The 17,428-nt window shown below is 73.5% G+C and overlaps 1 protein-coding gene across 3 annotated transcripts; it reads left to right on the top strand.

The window, feature by feature from the left end:
* Nucleotides 1-430: 430 nt before the first annotated feature.
* On the top strand, nt 431-17,072 carry FASN (fatty acid synthase). Of its 3 annotated transcripts, none has more exons than XM_036034284.1 (41): nt 431-587; nt 2,240-2,374; nt 2,906-3,058; nt 4,028-4,201; nt 4,329-4,529; nt 4,639-4,761; nt 4,842-4,957; nt 5,044-5,178; nt 5,569-6,031; nt 6,115-6,302; nt 6,413-6,602; nt 6,939-7,033; nt 7,137-7,271; nt 7,371-7,574; nt 7,734-7,849; nt 7,958-8,130; nt 8,222-8,413; nt 8,496-8,576; nt 8,686-8,874; nt 9,055-9,234; nt 9,321-9,521; nt 10,127-10,431; nt 10,620-11,177; nt 11,287-11,405; nt 11,501-11,655; nt 11,791-11,994; nt 12,096-12,246; nt 12,329-12,507; nt 12,587-12,706; nt 12,907-13,029; nt 13,134-13,357; nt 13,479-13,680; nt 13,815-13,966; nt 14,067-14,158; nt 14,347-14,498; nt 14,580-14,825; nt 14,977-15,159; nt 15,431-15,667; nt 15,771-15,991; nt 16,071-16,169; nt 16,240-17,072. In XM_036034284.1, exons 2-41 carry the CDS (start codon nt 2,248-2,250, stop codon nt 16,627-16,629), a joined length of 7,548 nt encoding a protein of 2,515 aa, XP_035890177.1. In that variant the 5' UTR covers nt 431-587; nt 2,240-2,247; the 3' UTR covers nt 16,630-17,072. The 3 variants fall into 3 exon arrangements, with proteins under 3 accessions (XP_035890177.1, XP_035890178.1, XP_028375607.1); XM_036034285.1 differs by having other exon boundaries at nt 14,977-15,162; nt 15,437-15,667; XM_028519806.2 differs by having other exon boundaries at nt 14,977-15,165; nt 15,437-15,667.
* The last annotated feature ends 356 nt before the right edge of the window (nt 17,073-17,428 follow it).

Below are 17,428 nucleotides of genomic sequence, written 5' to 3'. Positions count from 1 at the left end.
CACGCCCCCGGCCCCTGATTGGGCGCCGCTGCGGAGCGAGCCACGCCCCGCCCCGCTCTGCGCGGCCCGGACGCGGGCTCGCGCGTCGGTCCTCTCCGTGTGCCGGGCTCCCAGTGTGGCCCCAGTGTGACCCCCCTAGTGGCCCAAACACACCCCGCTCCGTTTCACCCCCGTGCCGCGCACACGTGGTCTCCTTGGCCCCGGGGGTGGGGGCGGCCCGGGAAGGCATGGGGCGGGGGCAAGCCACGTGCCCTCCAAGCGGGGAACGGAAGTAGGGGCCCACCATCTCAGCGCCCCCGGGCGCGCCCCCGCGCGGGGTCCCGGCGCGCGCCCGCGGCGCGCCGCATCACCCCACTGGCGGCGGCGCGCCGGGTCCCGGGGCGCAGCCCCGACGCTCATTGGCCTGGGAGGCGCAGCCAAGCTGTCAGCCCATGTGGCGTGTCCGCTCGGGGACGGCCGCGGTTAAATAGAGTCGGCGCCGGCCTAGAGGGAGCCAGAGAGACGGCAGCGGTCGGCCTCCCCACCTCCGCGGTGCTCCATCCTCGCTCTCCGCCGCCCGCCCGCACTGCCGCCCGCGCTCAGATCAGGTACCAGCCGAGGGCCGGGCCGGGCCGGGTTCGGAGCCGGGGCGGCGCGGCCGGGCTCCGGGGCGGCCGCCAGCCCGCATCCTCCTGCCCCAGGAAGCGCACGGTCCGCCCGTGGTGAGGGGTCGCCCCAAGAGGCCGCCCCGGGTCTCGCGGTCCGAGGCCCCGTCCGCTGGGCGAGCCACCGCGGAGCTTCCGGGGCCGGGCGGTGAAGGGCCGGCGCGCCGCACCCCAGGCCCGGTGGGGCAGGTGGGCGATGGCGAGGGGCGGCCGCCGGGGAGGCCCGCGAACAGCCATTTTGGTCTCGAGGTGGGCCGAGGACCGGTAGGAGCCCCTGCCGCCCGGTGCGCGCCCGGCCTCAGCGCCCACAAAGGTCTCCATGCGGGCCGGGCCGCTGGGCCCCTCCATCTGCGGCACCCTGCGCCCCCGACAGCCGGGAAGCCGAGGCTCAGCCCGACCCAGGGGCGCCTTTTCAGCCAACTGGAGGGCCAGGAAGAAGGGAGGGAGATGGCCGGGAGGCCCCGGAGCCGGGTACCGGGAAGTTTCCCCACCACGTGGGCGCAGCCCCGAGCCCCCAAAGTTCTGGGAGATGAGCAGCTCCCGCCGGGTGCGGTGGCGGCGGGGCGGGGCGCGCTGCGGGGGTCTCCACCCCCGCCTCCTCCGCCGCGGGACTCCGGGTGAATAGCAAGTAGGGGAGAACAGAGCCGGCGCTTTCTGGAGGAAGCAGCCGCCTGGGAGCTGGTGCCCTGGGCCGGCAAAGGACTCTTTATTCAGCGCCGGGGGAGGAGGCTCCCTCCCTGCGGGAACAGCGGGAAGCCGGGCCACCCAAGGCAGTCTCTGCTGTCCTCCACCCACCCACCCTTGCTCAGAGACCTGGGAGTGTCGGTGGTTCGCGGGGCCACAGGTTATAAGCACCAAGAGGCCCCGGGGCCTCGGTGGAAGTTGCGAGACCAACCTTGGCTCTGCCCCGACCCTCGGGGGCTGTGGAGGCGCCTTGGGAACCTGGGTCTGGGCGCTCAGGCCGGCCACAGGGAGCTGAGCCGGGGCGCCCTGCGGCTTCGCCCGCACAGGTGCACGGCCTGGCAGCACTGTGCTGGCGCCCAACCAGGAGAGGCTCCCCAGGCTGGCCCACCGGCACGCGCAGGCCGCCTTCCCCCAGAGCCCCGCCGGGCCTGCGCACCCGAGCTGCCCTGGCGGCCCGGTCCTTGGTTCCTCCCGAGTCCTGGCACCTCCAGGCTGTTCTCGCGGGCTGGTGTCCTCCCCTCCCCACATTTCCCTCCATCGGACTTTGGCGCCTCTTCCCCTCGCCCACTTGAGCCCTGGGCCAGCTCCTAGCTGCTGGGCGGGGAGGCGGGGGATCTTGTCCCCACTGGGTGGCCTCCTGCAGGAGGTCGCAGAGGCCACTGGCTGCGGTGGGGTCACCCCAGGCCAGGGCCCCAGCTGTGATGGGCCAGTGCTGACCGCAGTGGGAGGTTAGGGCCTGATGGACCCGGTTTTGCCACCCCAGACCCCCTGCACACACACACAACCAGGCGTCCATCAGGGCGTCCGCCCCTTGGTCTGGGGCTGTCTGAGCTGCGGCTCTCAGACCTGCGGGTGGGCCACGTGGAGGGGTGGGCGGTGCAGGTCGAGCAAAGCCGTGTCTGGCCCCACAGGGAGCAGCATGGAGGAGGTGGTGATTGCCGGCATGTCCGGGAAGCTTCCCGAGTCGGAGAACCTGGAGGAGTTCTGGGCCAACCTCATCGGCGGTGTGGACATGGTGACGGAGGACGACAGGCGGTGGAAGGCCGGTGAGTGGGCGGCCTGCTCCGCCGAACCCCCTCCCCTTGCTGCCTGGGGCTGCCTGGCTCCCCCTGGAGATGGGGCCGCAGTGGGGTCTGGGCTCCGGCCCCTGGAGGCTGCAGGTCGGCCCTGGCACGGGGCCTTGCCTGTTTCTGCGCCGGGTTGGGTGACCTGCCGGGGTCCAGAGCCTGGGGCACGGCCAGGGCAAGGCCAAGTGGGTCAGCGCCCCTGCCCGCCCACTGCCCTGTCCCCGCGGAGCCGCAGGCCACTGCCGGCCCACGTGTCCGAGGTTAGATAACACGCCGGGCGCTGGGGAAGCTGGTTTGACTCCCTCGTGCCTGTAGGCTCCTCCGCAGAGCCGCCCTACCTGATCTGCGGGGTGTGAGTCAGCGCCGCGGAGCCCGGCCCGGCAGAGCCCAGGCGGGGGTCTGCGGCCGGGGTAGCGGGGCCCCTGCCCGCCCTCCTCCGGGGGAGCACACACACAGCTCCCTGCCCATCCCCTGGGCCCGTGACACCCTCCCCCCCACCTGTGTCCACAGGGCTGTATGGCCTGCCCCGGCGGTCCGGCAAGCTGAAGGACCTGTCCAAGTTTGACGCCACCTTCTTCGGGGTCCACGCCAAGCAGGCGCACACGATGGACCCCCAACTGCGCCTGCTGCTGGAGGCCGCCTACGAGGCCATCGTGGACGGAGGTGGGTCACCGGGCGGCCTGTGGCCGGTCTGGGGTCACAGCAGGACGACAGCATTCCCGGTTTATTTTTCCTCTTCTGAAACCAACACGTGTCCAGAGCCGGGCGAGCACCTCTGGCCCAGGAGGACGGCCAGTGCCTGCGGCTCCACAGGGGCAGTCCCTGGGGCCGGTCAGGTTTCACAACCACCCCTCAGGGCTCCGGGTGTGCCCTGGCGCCCCAGTTTCTTCATCTGCATCCAAGGGCTGGTCTTGGGCCGAGCGGGAGACAGGGTTCTGTCCCCAGGACCTCTGCCCTCCCCTGGGCTGGGACTGACCCAGAGGCAGCTGTCCCTTTGTCCTGGGGTGCAGACCTACCCCTGCTGCGCCCCCACGCACCTAGGAGAAGGGACGGGAGGCCAGCACCCCCCCCCATTTTGGTCAGCAGACGCAGCCGCCCCTGGGGTCGTCACTGAGCAGGGTCTGGGGCAGTGGGAGGGCAGGCGGACCCCCACTGGGCTCCCTGGGGGCTGGGGGAGGTGGAGGCCCGGCGCCACCCAAAGGCCTTGAGAGTCTCTCCCCTGGGGCGATCCCTCCCTCCTCCAGGAGCCGGACACTCAGCCTTTGTCTTCCTTTGTCCCCTTATCTCCGGGCGGGCCACCCTCGGGGCCTGGGTGCTCATTGGCCCGGGGCTCACCAGACCCTGCCTGCGTCAGGGCTGGGGAAGCAGCCTGGGGACAATGACGCCCTCTGTCTGCACCTCTGGCGTCTGCGGCAGCCGCCTGACCCGGGGCCCCGAGCCTCACCTGGCGCCGCCCCCACGGGTCCCGGTGTCTTCGGTTTCCCGTGACCTGGTTCCCAGGCCGTGGCACCTCCGGTTGGGCCAGGCTGGGGGACGCTCTCTCTCCAGCCAGAGAGGCCGGGTGGAGGCCCGCCCAGCAGGCCCGGGTAGGGGGCACGGTGCAGCCCCCTGGCTGACCGCTGCCCCCTGCAGGCATCAACCCGGCCTCGCTCCGAGGGACGCACACGGGCGTCTGGGTGGGCGCGAGCGGCTCCGAGGCCTCCGAGGCGCTGAGCCGGGACCCTGAGACGCTGCTGGGCTACAGCATGGTGGGCTGCCAGCGGGCCATGATGGCTAACCGCCTCTCCTTCTTCTTCGACCTAAAAGGTGAGTGCCCGCGGCGGGGCCCGGGCCCCAGGGCAGCGGGCCCCCTCCAGGCCCGGCCGCCCCTCTTGCCCGGGCAGGCCGGCAGGGCCTCCGGAGGCTGACGCCCGTGCCGTGCCTTTGGCTGCAGGTCCCAGCATGACGCTGGACACGGCCTGCTCCTCCAGCCTGCAGGCCTTGCACAGCGCCTACCAGGCCATCAGCAGCGGGGAGTGCCCCATGGCCCTGGTGGGCGGCATCAACATCCTGCTCAAGCCCAACACCTCCGTGCAGTTCATGAAGCTGGGCATGCTGAGCCCCGAGGGCACCTGCAAGTCCTTCGACGAGGCCGGTGAGGGCACGGGCCGGGGCCCGGGGCAGCACCCCCCCCCAACACACTCCCCCCCACCCCCGCCCTCCCCCCGGGCGGACGCCGTGCCCTGAGCCAGCCTCGCCCTCAGGGAACGGGTACTGCCGCTCGGAGGCCGTGGTGGCCATGCTGCTGACCAAGAAGTCCCTGGCCCGGCGGGTGTACGCCACCGTCCTGTGCTCCGGCACCAACACGGACGGCGCCAAGGAGCAAGGTGGGTGTGCAGCTGGGGCAGGGGGCGGGGGCGGGGGCGGCGCGGGTGGAGCGGTGCTGAGGCCCGGCCCTGTCCTGCAGGCGTGACCTTCCCCTCCGGAGAGGCCCAGGAGCAGCTCATCCGCTCCGTGTACCTGGGGGCCGGCTTGGCCCCTGAGGACCTGGAGTACATCGAAGCCCACGGCACGGGCACCAAGGTGAGGCCTCGCCCGCACCCCGCCGCCGGGCCGCCCGGCTGCCATGCCGACCTGCCCCGTGCCGACCTTCCCTGTGTCCCCCACAGGTGGGCGACCCCCAGGAGCTGAACAGCATCGTCCGAGCCCTGTGTGCCAGCCGCCGGGACCCCCTGCTGGTCGGGTCCACCAAGTCCAACATGGGGCATCCGGAGCCCGCCTCGGGGCTGGCGGCGCTGGCCAAGGTGGGTGGGGGGCCGCCCCCGAGGCCCGGGTGGCTGGCTGTGGACAGGGGGCTGGTCCCTGCCCTGGTTCGCTGTGGGGCCGGCGTTCTGCACGGCACCCCTGGACAGGGCCGCGGGGCGGGGACACAGCGGGAGTGGCCACCCACAGGACCCTGGCCACCGCCGCTCAGGTTCCTCGGCGTGGGGGCTGCGGGCAGCTGCCTCTCTGCCGGTCTCACGCCAGGACCCGCGTGGGCCTGGCCGAGGTGGCCCCTGAGCCCGGGCCGGGGAGGCGAGGGACCGAAGGGGAAGGGCGGGGGCTTCGCGGCGACCCCGGGCGGTGGTGGGGGAGCTGCGGGGGGCGAGCGGAGCGGCAGGGCCCAGGCCTTCATTCCCGCCTGCCGCCCGCAGGTGCTGCTGTCCCTGGAGCACGGGCTCTGGGCCCCCAACCTGCACTTCCACACCCCGAACCCCGAGATCCCCGGGCTGCGGGACGGGCGGCTGCAGGTGGTGGAGCGGCCGCTGCCCGTGCGCGGGGGCGACGTGGCCATCAACTCCTTCGGCTTTGGCGGCTCCAATGTGCACGCGGTCCTCAGGCCTAACCGGCGCCCGCCCCCGGCGCCTGCCCCGCACGCTGCCCTGCCCCGCCTGCTGCTGGCCAGCGGGCGCACGCCGGAGGCCGTGCAGGCCCTGCTGCAGCAGGGCCAGCAGCACAGCCAGAACCTGGCCTTCGTGAGCATGCTCAACGAGATCGCAGCCACCCCCGTCGCCGCCATGCCCTTCCGGGGCTGCGCCGTGCTGGGCGGCGGGGAGGGCGGCCAGGAGGTGCAGCAGGTGGCCCCCGGCCAGCGCCCACTCTGGTTCATCTGCTCCGGTGAGTTGTCCCAGGCCCCCCCTGGGGTGGGGGGCACGCCGCCGGGCGGGGCGGCCCCACCCCTGACACCTCCCGCCCCCCAGGGATGGGCACGCAGTGGCGCGGCATGGGGCTCAGCCTCATGCGGCTGCCCGCCTTCCGGGACTCCATCCTGCGGTCCGACAAGGCCGTGAAGCACCTGGGCCTGCAGGTGTCCGACCTGCTGATGAGCCCCAATGAGGCCACCTTCGACGACACCGTCAACGCCTTCGTGAGCCTGACCGCCATCCAGGTGGGGTCCGGGGCCAGAGGGCCCGGGGCGGGAGACGGGCCACGGGCCTGGGCCCGGCGGGGCGGCCCCCAGGACTGACGGGCCGGGCCGTGGTCCCCCCCACCCCGCAGGTCGCCCTCATAGACCTGCTGACCGCCATGGGCCTGAAGCCGGACGGCATCATCGGGCACTCGCTGGGCGAGGTGGCCTGCGGCTACGCCGACGGCTGTCTCTCGCATGAGGAGGCCGTCCTCGCCGCCTACTGGAGGGGCCAGTGCATCAAGGAGGCCAACATCCCGCCGGGCGCCATGGCGGCCGTGGGTAGGTGGGGCCTGGGGGGCCGCCAGGGGGCGCCGACCGGGGCCGGGGTGGGGACCGTGGTGCCAGCAGCCCAGCCGATGGCCGGCAACCAAGGCCAGTGCGGTGTTCTCGAGAGCCTGACTTAATCCCTCAGCCGTTCTGATGAAGTCGGGGTGTCGGGGCTGCTCGCCCCGGCTCCTGCCCGTGGGACGGAGGGGCCTTGGGTGTCAGGGCTGGGGGGGGGCTGGGAAGGTGATGACGCCTTCACCCAAGAGGAGGAAGCGCGGGGTGGGGGGGGAGGGCCTTGTAAAGGCGCTGCCGTCTCCGTGGCCGCCCTCCGAGTGTCTGCGCCCACAGGCCTGTCCTGGGAGGAGTGCAAGCAGCGCTGCCCGCCCAGCGTCGTCCCCGCCTGCCACAACTCCGTGGACACCGTGACCATCTCTGGGCCTCAGGTGCGCACAGGGGGGCGAGGCCAGGGCCCCGAGTCCCCGCCCCCACCCCCGGGGGGCGCCCAGCCCGAGGGCCCGGGACCACCCTCCGTCCCTGCCCCCGCAGGCCGCCGTGTCGGAGTTCGTGGAGCAGCTGAGGCAGGAGGGTGTGTTCGCCAAGGAGGTGCGGACGGGCGGCTACGCCTTCCACTCGCGCTTCATGGAGGCCATCGCCCCCTCGCTGCTGCGGGCGCTCAAGAAGGTGGGCCGGCCGCCCCGGGGGCCGCCCGGAGTGGGGCTGCTGGGGGGGGCGGGCGGCGAGCCCGAGCCCTGGGCTGACCCTCCCCCGCGGTGCTCGCAGGTGATCCGGGAGCCGCGGCCCCGCTCCGCCCGCTGGCTCAGCACCTCCATCCCCGAGGCCGAGTGGCAGGGCAGCCTGGCCCGCACGCTCTCCGCCGAGTACAACGTCAACAACCTGGTGAGCCCCGTGCTGTTCCAGGAGGCGCTGTGGCACGTGCCCGAGGGCGCCGTGGTGCTGGAGATCGCCCCCCACGGCCTGCTGCAGGTACGCCGGCGCGGCCCCCGGGGAGGAGGTGGGGGCGGCCCCCGGGGGGGGGCGGGGCCCCAGGGTCCGGGAGCCCAGGGTCCGCACCTCGTGGGCGCAGGGGGTGGGGGGCCGGCAGGACCCCGCCCGACTCTGTGCGCCCCCCCCCCGCCCCCCCAGGCCGTCCTGAAGAGAGGCCTCAAGCCGGGCTGCACCGTCATCCCCCTGATGAAGAAGGACCACGAGGACAACCTGCGATTCTTCCTCAGCAACGCCGGCCGGCTGCACCTGGCGGGGTGGGTCCGCGCCTCCCGCCGGGGCCCCTCCCTGGAGCGAGGGGGGTGAGGTGCAGGGGGCCCCCGGCCCAGGCGTGCCGCTGACCCGGCCCCCCCGCCCCCCCCCAGCATCGACATCAACCCCAACGGCCTGTTCCCGCCCGTGGAGTTCCCGGCCCCCCGAGGGACCCCCCTCATCTCCCCTCACATCAAGTGGGACCACAGCCAGACCTGGGACGTGCCAGCCGTGGAGGACTTCCCCAACGGCTCCAACGGCTCCTCCGCCGTCGTCTACAACATCGGTGAGGGCGGGGGGCAGGGTGCGGGCGGGGGCGGGCGGGGCTCAGCCGCCCTTGCTCCCCAGCTGGCGCACTGAGGCCCGTGCCCTCGCAGACGCCAGCCCCGAGTCCCCCGACCACTACCTGGTGGACCACTGCATCGACGGCCGCGTCATCTTCCCGGCCACCGGCTACCTGTGCCTGGTCTGGAGGACGCTGGCGCGCACCCTGGACACAGACATGGAGCAGCTGCCCGTGGCCTTTGAGGACGTGACGCTGCACCGGGCCACCATGCTGCCCAAGACCGGTGAGGCGGGGGGGCCAGGAGGCGCCGTGCGGGGCGGTGCTGACGGCCGACCCCCGCTCACCTCCGACCCTGCTGCCCGCAGGGACCGTCCCCCTGGAGGTGCGGCTCCTGGAGGCGTCCCGCGCCTTTGAGGTGTCCCAGAGCGGCAACGTGGTCGCGACCGGTGAGTGTGGCGCCGGCCCCGGGGTCCCTGGCGGGCCGCTCTGGGCGGGCCCCCGGCTGCCAGTGCGCGGCTCCCTCCCGCCCTCAGACCCCCGCCGCCCCGCCCGCAGGGAAGGTGTACCGGTGGGAGGACCCCGACCCCACGCTCTTCAACAACCGAGACGGCCTGGGCCCCGAGGACCCGGCGGACCCCGGGGCGGCGCTGCGCCTGGCCAAGGGGGACGTGTACAAGATGCTGCGGCTGCGAGGCTACGACTACGGGCCCCACTTCCAGGGCATCCTGGACGCCAACCTGGAAGGTGGGGCGCGAGGGGTCCCGCCTCGCCGGGTTCGGCCTCTCCCGAGGGCAGATGCGGCCGGGCCCGGCCCGGGGGGAGGGCGGGCCGGTCACAGGTGGGGGCGGCCCCAGACACCCGGCCGGGGAGCGCGGAGAGGGTGCGCGGGGCCTGACCCGGGGGCTGACAGCCTCCCTGCCGCAGGCACCACGGGCCAGCTGCTGTGGAGGGACAACTGGGTGACCTTCCTGGACACGATGCTGCAGATGTCCATCCTGGGCTCCCACCAGCGCGCCCTGTACCTGCCCACCCGCATCTCCGCCGTGCACATCGACCCCGTCGCCCACCGGCAGCTGGTGCGCGCGCCGCAGGGTGAGGACCGAGGTAGCCGGCCCGTGTCCCCGTGGCGCCCGCGCCCGCCTGTGCCCACGGTGTCGGCATGGAGGTGACACACCCGCCCGTCCCCACAGCGGTCGACGTGGTGGTGAACCAGTGCCTGAGCAGCACCGCGGCGGGGGCCGTGCTCATCTCGCGGCTCCACACCTCGGCGGCCCCACGCAAGCAGGAGCAGCTGGTGCCCACCCTGGAGAAGTTCTGCTTCACGCCCTACGTGGAGGACGGCTGCCTGGCGGACAGCACGGCCCTGCAGAAGCAGCTGCTGCTGTGCAGAGGTGAGCCCTCCCGGCTGGGCCCGCTGGCCTCCCCCCTCGCAGCCGGTCCCCAGGGCCTGGCCCAGCTTCGCGTCTCCCTCGGGGGGTGCCAGCCCTGCCCTTGCTGGGGGGCCCCTTGTGGGCCCCCCAGGCCCGCTCCTCAAGCCACGCAGACGACGGCTACCTACACTCCCTACCCCAGTCCTCAGAGGGGCCGGGCCTCAAAGGTGACCGGCTGCGCCCCGCCCCCAGCCGCTCAGGCCCGTGGCCCATAGGGCTGGACTGGACCCCCCGAGCGGCTGCCGCGGAGGGGGCGGGGGCCTCGAGCAGTGAGCTCAGCGTCTGTGCAGCCCACCCCCCCGACGGCGCGTAGGCCTCGGCGGGGTGCACAGCAGCCCTTGTCCGGGGGCCCTCGGCGGTCAGCCCAACCCCTGGGCGGCTGAGCTGCACGGTTCCTCCCCCCGCCTCTGCTTGTCCGGTCGGCAGGGCTGAGCGGTGGGCCCTGAGAGCAGGCCGCAAGGGTCCCGGTCAGCGCGAGCCCCTGCTCCAGCCGGACCCTTGCTGCCTGGGGGGCCTGGATCCTGCCCAGCAGGCCCCGCCCAGCACCTGTCTCCCCCACCTCCCAGGGCTGGCCCGGGCCCTGCAGACCAAGGCTGCCCAGCAGGGGCTGAAGATGGCAGTGTCGGGGCTGGACGGGGCCCAGGCCCCCCTGGAGCCCCCGCAGCAGGGCCTGCCCCGGCTGCTGGCGTTGGCTTGCCAGCTGCAGCTGAACGGGAACCCGCAGCAGGAGCTGGGCTGGCTGCTGGCCCAGGAGAGGGCCCAGCTGCACGACGACCCCCTGCTCAGCGGCCTGCTCGACGCCCCGGCGCTCAAGGCCTGCGTGGACATCGCCCTGGAGAACCTGGCCGGCGTCCGGATGAAAGTGGTGGAGGTGGGTGCCGAGCCGGGCGGTCGGCGGAGGGGGCCGGGGCCGGCAGCCCCAGGCCTGTGGTGCACCCAGGCGCTCGCCCCCAGCGCTGGAGGAGAAGGGGCACGAGGCCACTGCGGGCGGGCTGGTGGCCGGGCCCGAGGGCCTGGCCAGGGTGCAGCCGGTCTAGGAGTCTGTCCCCCCACCCCCAGGTGCTGGCAGGCGACGGCCACCTGTATTCCCGCATCCCCGCGCTGCTCAACACCCAGCCCATGCTGCGGCTGGAGTACACGGCCACTGACCGCCACCGCCAGGCCCTGGAGTCCGCCCAGGCCGAGCTGCAGCAGCAAGACGTGGCCCAGGGCCAGTGGGACCCCGTGCAGCCCGCCCCCAGCAACCTGGGGGACGCCGACCTCCTGGTGTGCAACTGTGCGGTGGCCACCCTGGGGGACCTGGCCGCGGCCCTCGGCAACATGGCGGCCACCGTCAAGGAGGGGGGCTTCCTGCTGCTGCACACCCTGCTGCGAGGGCACTTCCTCCCGGAGACGGTCGCCTTCCTGACCTGCCCTGAGCCGCAGCCCGGCGGGCGCGGCCTCCTGAGCCAGGGCGAGTGGGAGAGCCTGCTGGCCGGGGCGTCCCTGCACCTTGTGGCTTCCAAGAGGTCCTTCTACGGCTCCGCGCTCTTCCTGTGCCGCCGGCTGGCCCCGCAGGACAGCCCCGTGTTCCTGCCCGTGGAGGCCACCAGCTGCCAGTGGGTGGACTCGCTCAAGGTCAGTCCCCGCCAGCCGGCCCCGGGGCCCAGGCCCGGCCGACTCAGCGGCTCCCTCGGGGGCCGTTCGGCCTGCCCGGAGCCCGACCGACCCTCCCCTCGCCCCGCAGAGCGTCCTGGCCAGCGCCTCCTCCCGGCCCGTGTGGCTGACGGCTGTCGGCTGCCCCACCTCGGGCGTCGTGGGCTTGGTCAACTGCCTCCGCAAGGAGCCCGGCGGGCACCGTGTCCGGTGAGGGATGCCGTCCGGCTCTGCACCCCCGCCCCCGCCCGCCCCCAGCCCTCCCCCGCGCCCCCACCTTCCCTCACCGGCCCGGCCGCCTGCAGGTGCATCCTGGTGTCGAACCTCCACCGCAAGTCCCCCGTCCCCAAGATGGACCCGGGCTCCGCTGAGCTGCAGAGGGTGCTGCGGGGGGACCTCGTCATGAACGTGCACCGGGACGGGGCCTGGGGCACCTTCCGCCACCTCCCCCTGGAGAGCAGTAAGTCCGAGGGGCCTCTCCCGGGCAGCTGGGGGGGCAGGGGCGGGGCAGGGAGGGTTGGGGGAGGGCGGGGCCCCCCCGCACGGCCCTGGGCCGCACCCAGCCCCCCGCAGCCCCGCCCTCTGCCGCCCCCAGAGCAGCCAGAGGAGCAGACGGAGCATGCCTTCGTGAACGTGCTCACGCGGGGCGACCTCTCCTCCATCCGCTGGGTCTGCTCCCCGCTGCGCCACGCCCTGGCCCCCAGCCCCGGCAGCCAGCTCTGCACGGTCTACTACGCCTCCCTCAACTTCCGGGACATCATGCTGGCCACCGGCAAGCTGTCCCCAGACGCCATCCCAGGTGCAGGCCTCGCGGGGCGGGGGCGGGTGCCAGGCCGGACCGGGAGCTGGGGTGGGTGGGTCCCTGCCCGCAGGGCTCACCCGCTGTGCCCCCCACCCCAGGGAACCGGTCCCCCCAGGACTGCATGCTGGGCATGGAGTTCTCAGGCAGAGACGCCAGCGGCAGGCGCGTCATGGGGCTGGTGTCCGCCAAGGGCCTGGCCACCTCCGTCCTGCTGACCCAGGACTTTATGTGGGACGTGCCGTCCGGCTGGTGAGTGGGTCGGCCCGGGGACCGGGGCCCCGCGCAGACGTGCCGGGCTCGGGCCCGAGTGACCCGCGGGCTGTGCCCCCAGGACCCTGGAGGAGGCGGCCTCGGTCCCCGTCGTCTACACCACCGCCTACTACTCGCTGGTGGTGCGCGGGCGCATCCAGCGCGGCGAGACGGTGCTCATCCACTCAGGCTCGGGCGGCGTGGGCCAGGCCGCCATCGCCATCGCCCTCAGCCTGGGCTGCCGCGTCTTCACCACCGTGGGTAAGCTGGCCGGCCCCTCCCGAGCCCCGGGCGGCCCCGCGGTGCCGCAGCCGGCTCACCGGCACGCGCTCCTCACCAGGGTCGGCCGAGAAGCGGGCCTACCTCCAGGCCAGGTTCCCCCAGCTCGATGACTCCAGCTTCGCAAACTCCAGGGACACCTCCTTCGAGCGGCACGTGCTCCAGCACACGGCCGGGAAGGGTGCGTGGCCCGCGGGCACCCTGCAGCCCCCGACTCCCCCACCCACCCACTGTGTGCCGGGACTCCAGCCCTCCTCCCCCGACACCCCTCCCCCCGGGCCCTGGGCCGGGGCACGGGCAGGGTCTGGCTCTCGGGCTCCTGACGGTGGGTTATCGCTGCTCGTGACCGAGGCCCCTTCTCCCCGCCCCCCGCCCCGCCAGGTGTGGACCTGGTTCTGAACTCCCTGGCGGAGGAGAAGCTGCAGGCCAGCGTGCGCTGCCTCGCCCAGCACGGCCGCTTCCTGGAAATCGGCAAATTCGACCTCTCCAACAACCACCCGCTGGGTGAGGCCGGGCAGCGGGCAGGCGGGGGGCTGGGGGGCGAGGAGGAGCCCACGCGGCGGGCGGGGGGCCCAGGGCAGCGAGCACTGTGCCCCTCCCCCGCACAGGCATGGCCGTCTTCCTGAAGAACGTGACCTTCCACGGCATCCTGCTGGACGCGCTCTTCGAGGGGGCCGCCTCCAGCTGGCGCGAGGTGGCGGCGCTGCTGCGGGCCGGCATCCGGGACGGCGTGGTGCGGCCCCTCAAGTGCACCGTGTTCCCCAAGTCCCGGGTGGAGGACGCCTTCCGCTACATGGCGCAGGGCAAGCACATCGGCAAAGTGGTCGTGCAGGTGGGGGCGGGGGCGGGCAGTGGGCGGGGCGGGCGGCGGGGGCGGGCAGTGGGCGGGGCGGGCGGCGCGGGCGCCCGGGGCCGGCCCGAGGGCGGAGCTCGATCGGTGCCGCCGGCTGCAGGTGCGTGAGGAGGAGCAGGGCGCCCCGCTGCAGGGGCCGCAGCCCGCGCTGACGGCCGCCGTGTCCAAGGTCTTCTTCCCGGCCCACAAGAGCTACGTCATCACCGGGGGCCTGGGCGGCTTCGGCCTCGAGCTGGCCCACTGGCTTGTGCTGCGAGGGGCCCAGAAGCTCGTGCTGACCTCCCGCTCCGGCGTCCGCACGGGTGAGCGGGCTGGAGGGCGTGCGGGGGCGGGCGGGGTTCCTGCGGAAGGGGACGCCCTTCCTGGCCAGCCACCACCGGGTATGCTCCGACGGCGCTGTGGCTCCGTGGCCACTGACCCCCGCCCCGCCCCGCAGGCTACCAGGCCAAGCAGGTCCGCGAGTGGCGGCGCCAGGGCGTGCAGGTGCTGGTCTCCACCAGCGACGCCAGCACCCTGGACGGTGCCCGGAGCCTCATTGCCGAGGCCGCGCGGCTCGGGCCTGTCGGAGGGGTCTTCAACCTGGCCATGGTGAGTCCCTCGTGGGGGGGAGCGGGCCGGCCACCCCAGCGAGGTCCCTGTCGGAAGCCCTGGGTTCGGGGCAGGCCCTGAGGACACCTCCTCCCCCCAGGTCCTGAGGGACGCCATGCTGGAGAACCAGACGCCCGAGTCCTTCCAGGAGGTCAACAAGCCCAAGTACAGTGGCACCCTGAACTTGGACAGGTGGGCCCCGCGGCTGACCCTGGCCCAGCACGGACGGGGACTGCTGCCTCTCCCCACTCCGAGCTCCCACAGTGCAGGCTGCAGCCTCTGCTGGGGTCTCAGGGGAGGGAGGGTCCAGGGAGGTGGGGGGCTTCGACAGGCGGGAGGCAGGGGCAGCCAGCCCCAGGGAGTGACCGGAGAACCCACAGGGTGACCCGGGAGGCGTGTCCCAAGCTGGACTACTTCGTGGCCTTCTCCTCGGTGAGCTGTGGGCGTGGCAACGCCGGCCAGAGCAACTACGGCTTCGCCAACTCCACCATGGAGCGCATCTGCGAGCAGCGCCGGCACGACGGCCTCCCAGGTGGGCCCCGCCCAGCGCCCGCGCGCTCCCGCGCCTGCCGCCCCGCCCGCACCGCCTCTCACCCCGCCCCCTCGCCCGCAGGCCTCGCCGTGCAGTGGGGCTCCATCGGTGACGTGGGCGTGGTCATGGAGGCCATGATGGGCTCCAACGAATCGGTGATCGGCGGGACGCGGCCCCAGCGCATCGCCTCCTGCCTGGAGGTGCTGGAGCTCTTCCTGAGCCAGCCCCACGCCGTCCTGAGCAGCTTCGTGCTGGCCGAGAAGGCCTCGGCCCGCAGCGACAGCGGCGGCCAGCACGACCTGCTGAAGGCTGTGGCCCACATCCTGGGTGAGGAGACGTGGCATCGCGGCGAGAGGGCTGGCCCTGTAGCCGTGGCAACAGCGGCTGGGGAGACCGAGGGGCCTCATCCGCGGTCCGCCGCCAGGATGCTGCGCCCCCCGCGCCCCTCCCAAATTGTCAATTGTGCCTCTCTGCCCAGGCATCCGAGACTTGGCCGCCGTCAACCTGGACAGCTCGCTGGGAGACCTGGGCCTGGACTCGCTCATGGGCGTGGAGGTGCGCCAGACGCTGGAGCGCGAGCACGACCTCGTGCTGTCCATGCGGGAGATCCAGCAGCTCACCCTCCGCAACCTGCAGGAGCTCTCCGCGAAGGCCGGCTCCGGGGATGGTGCGTGCGGGGTCGGGGCGGCTGGGGAGCAGGGGTCCCCTGGGGCGTGGGGCGAGTGTCTCCCGACCAGCCCGCCCTGCCCTGCCCTCCTGCTGCTGGTCTGTGGGCAGCTGGACCCCGGTCGGGGCTGGTGCACTGGCCCGTAAGGGCTCGTTGGGGGCTCGGCCCCACCCTGCCACTGGCCGGCAGCCGCTGGAGCCAGGTGGGCGTGTGCATGTCTGTGTGTGTGATCGCGGGCCCGGCCCTCCCTGGCACCTGCCCCTTTCCACAGAGCTGGTGGCCTCCACACCCAAGGAGGACGGCCCCGCCCGGCAGCAGGCCCAGCTGAACCTGAGCAGCCTGCTGGTGAACCCCGAGGACCCCACCTTGACCCGGCTCAACTCCGTGCAGAGCTCGGAGCGGCCCCTGTTCCTGGTGCACCCCATCGAGGGCTCCACCGCCGTCTTCCACAGCCTGGCCGCCAAGCTCAGCATCCCCACCTACGGCCTGCAGTGCACCCGAGGTGCGCCGGGGTCCTGCAGAGCGGCCCCCACCCAACCAGGCAGGGTGGTGCACCCGTGGGTCTCAGGGGCGCCCGCCCGCGCTGAGCCTCTTCCGCCCTGCAGCTGCGCCCCTGGACAGCATCCAGAGCCTGGCCGCCTACTACATCGACTGCATCAGGCAGGTGCAGCCTGAGGGGCCCTACCGCATCGCCGGCTACTCCTACGGGGCCTGCGTGGCCTTCGAGATGTGCTCGCAGCTGCAGGCTCAGCAGGGCCCCACACCCACGCACAACAGCCTCTTCCTGTTCGATGGCTCGCACAGCTACGTGCTCGCGTACACGCAGGTGAGGGCGGCGCCCCGGGCCCCAGGTGGCAGCCCCGGGTGGCTGTGCCCGCTCTACAGAGCCCCTGTCCCCTCTGCAGAGCTACCGCTCCAAGCTGACGCCTGGCTGCGAGGCGGAGGCCGAGGCGGAGGCCATGTGCTTCTTCGTGCAGCAGTTCACGGACGCGGAGCACGGCAAGGTGGGTCCCGGGCCGGGCGCGGGGCTGTCCGGGCCACCCCGCGGCGCCCGCTCAGACGCCCTTCCCGCAGGTGCTGGAGGTGCTGCTGCCCCTCTCGGGCCTCGAGGAGCGCGTGGCGGCCGCCGTGGACCTCATCACGCAGAGCCACGTGGGCCTGGACCGCCAGGCGCTGACCTTCGCGGTGCGCTCCTTCTACCACAAGCTGCGCGCCGCGGAGAAGTACACGCCCCTCGACACGTACCACGGCAACGTGACGCTGCTGCGCGCCAAGACGGGCGGCGCCAACCGCGAGGACCTGGGTGCCGACTACAACCTGTCGGAGGTGTGCGACGGCAAGGTGTCGGTGCACGTCATCGAGGGGGACCACCGCACGCTGCTGGAGGGCAGCGGCCTGGAGGCCATCCTCGGCATCATCCACAGCTCCCTGGCCGAGCCTCGTGTCAGCGTGCGGGAGGGTTAGCTCGCCGCCGCCGCCGCGCCGGGCGGTCCTGCCGGTGGGACCCCGGCCTGCACTGCGCTCTGCTGCCCCCAGTGGCCGCTAGAAGTAGAACTGACGCCCGGCCCTCCCTGGGCACCTCCTGCACGGCCACCGTGGGCGCCCCTCCCACGTGGGTGCAGGGCCCACCCCCGCAGCCGACTCGGAGACTCGCCCTGGTCTGTGAAGAGTCGGCCCTGCCGGGCACGCTGCTGCGAGCCCTGCGCTCCACGTGGGGTCTGCGCGGGTCCCTTTGTCGTCTCGGTTTGGGTTCTATTTATTGCGTCGCTGGGGAGCCGCCAGGGCGCGGTCCTGGCGCGGCCGGGACGCCTGAGCCTGGACGGCTGTGATGCAGCGGGACGCGGGCGCCCACTGTCTGTCTGCTCTCTGTTCGTTTTTTCAAGAAACACGATTCTCATCGCTGCTCCGATCCTGCCTGTCCTGTTTCATTTCCGCGCCCTCCCCGGGCCCTTGCGCCGGTAACTCGGGGGCCGCAGCCTGCGTCCTTCTTGCCCTGCACCCTGGCCCACCACCAGGAGCCGGGCCCTGTCCCCAGGGGACCACGGGCCACAGCCCAGCCCCCAGGCGCCCCGCGCACACTCTGAGGGTGTTGGGAGGAGTGGTAGGCGACCGTGGTGGGGTCCGCTCCCCCGGCACCAATGGCTGGAGGTGTCCCACTCTCCTGCTCCGCCGAGGGCTTCACTCCGGGTCCGCTGGCTATGGGGGGGAGCCACGCGGCGCAGTCCCTGCGAGGCAACACCGGTGTCCGCACGGCTCGCCAGGT

This window comes from Phyllostomus discolor, chromosome 8 (assembly GCF_004126475.2).
Source record: "Phyllostomus discolor isolate MPI-MPIP mPhyDis1 chromosome 8, mPhyDis1.pri.v3, whole genome shotgun sequence".
In the NCBI taxonomy this organism is placed as follows: Eukaryota; Metazoa; Chordata; class Mammalia; order Chiroptera; family Phyllostomidae; genus Phyllostomus; species Phyllostomus discolor.
Note: the sequence above shows the minus strand (reverse complement) of the source record. Positions and strands in the feature narration are given on the sequence as shown.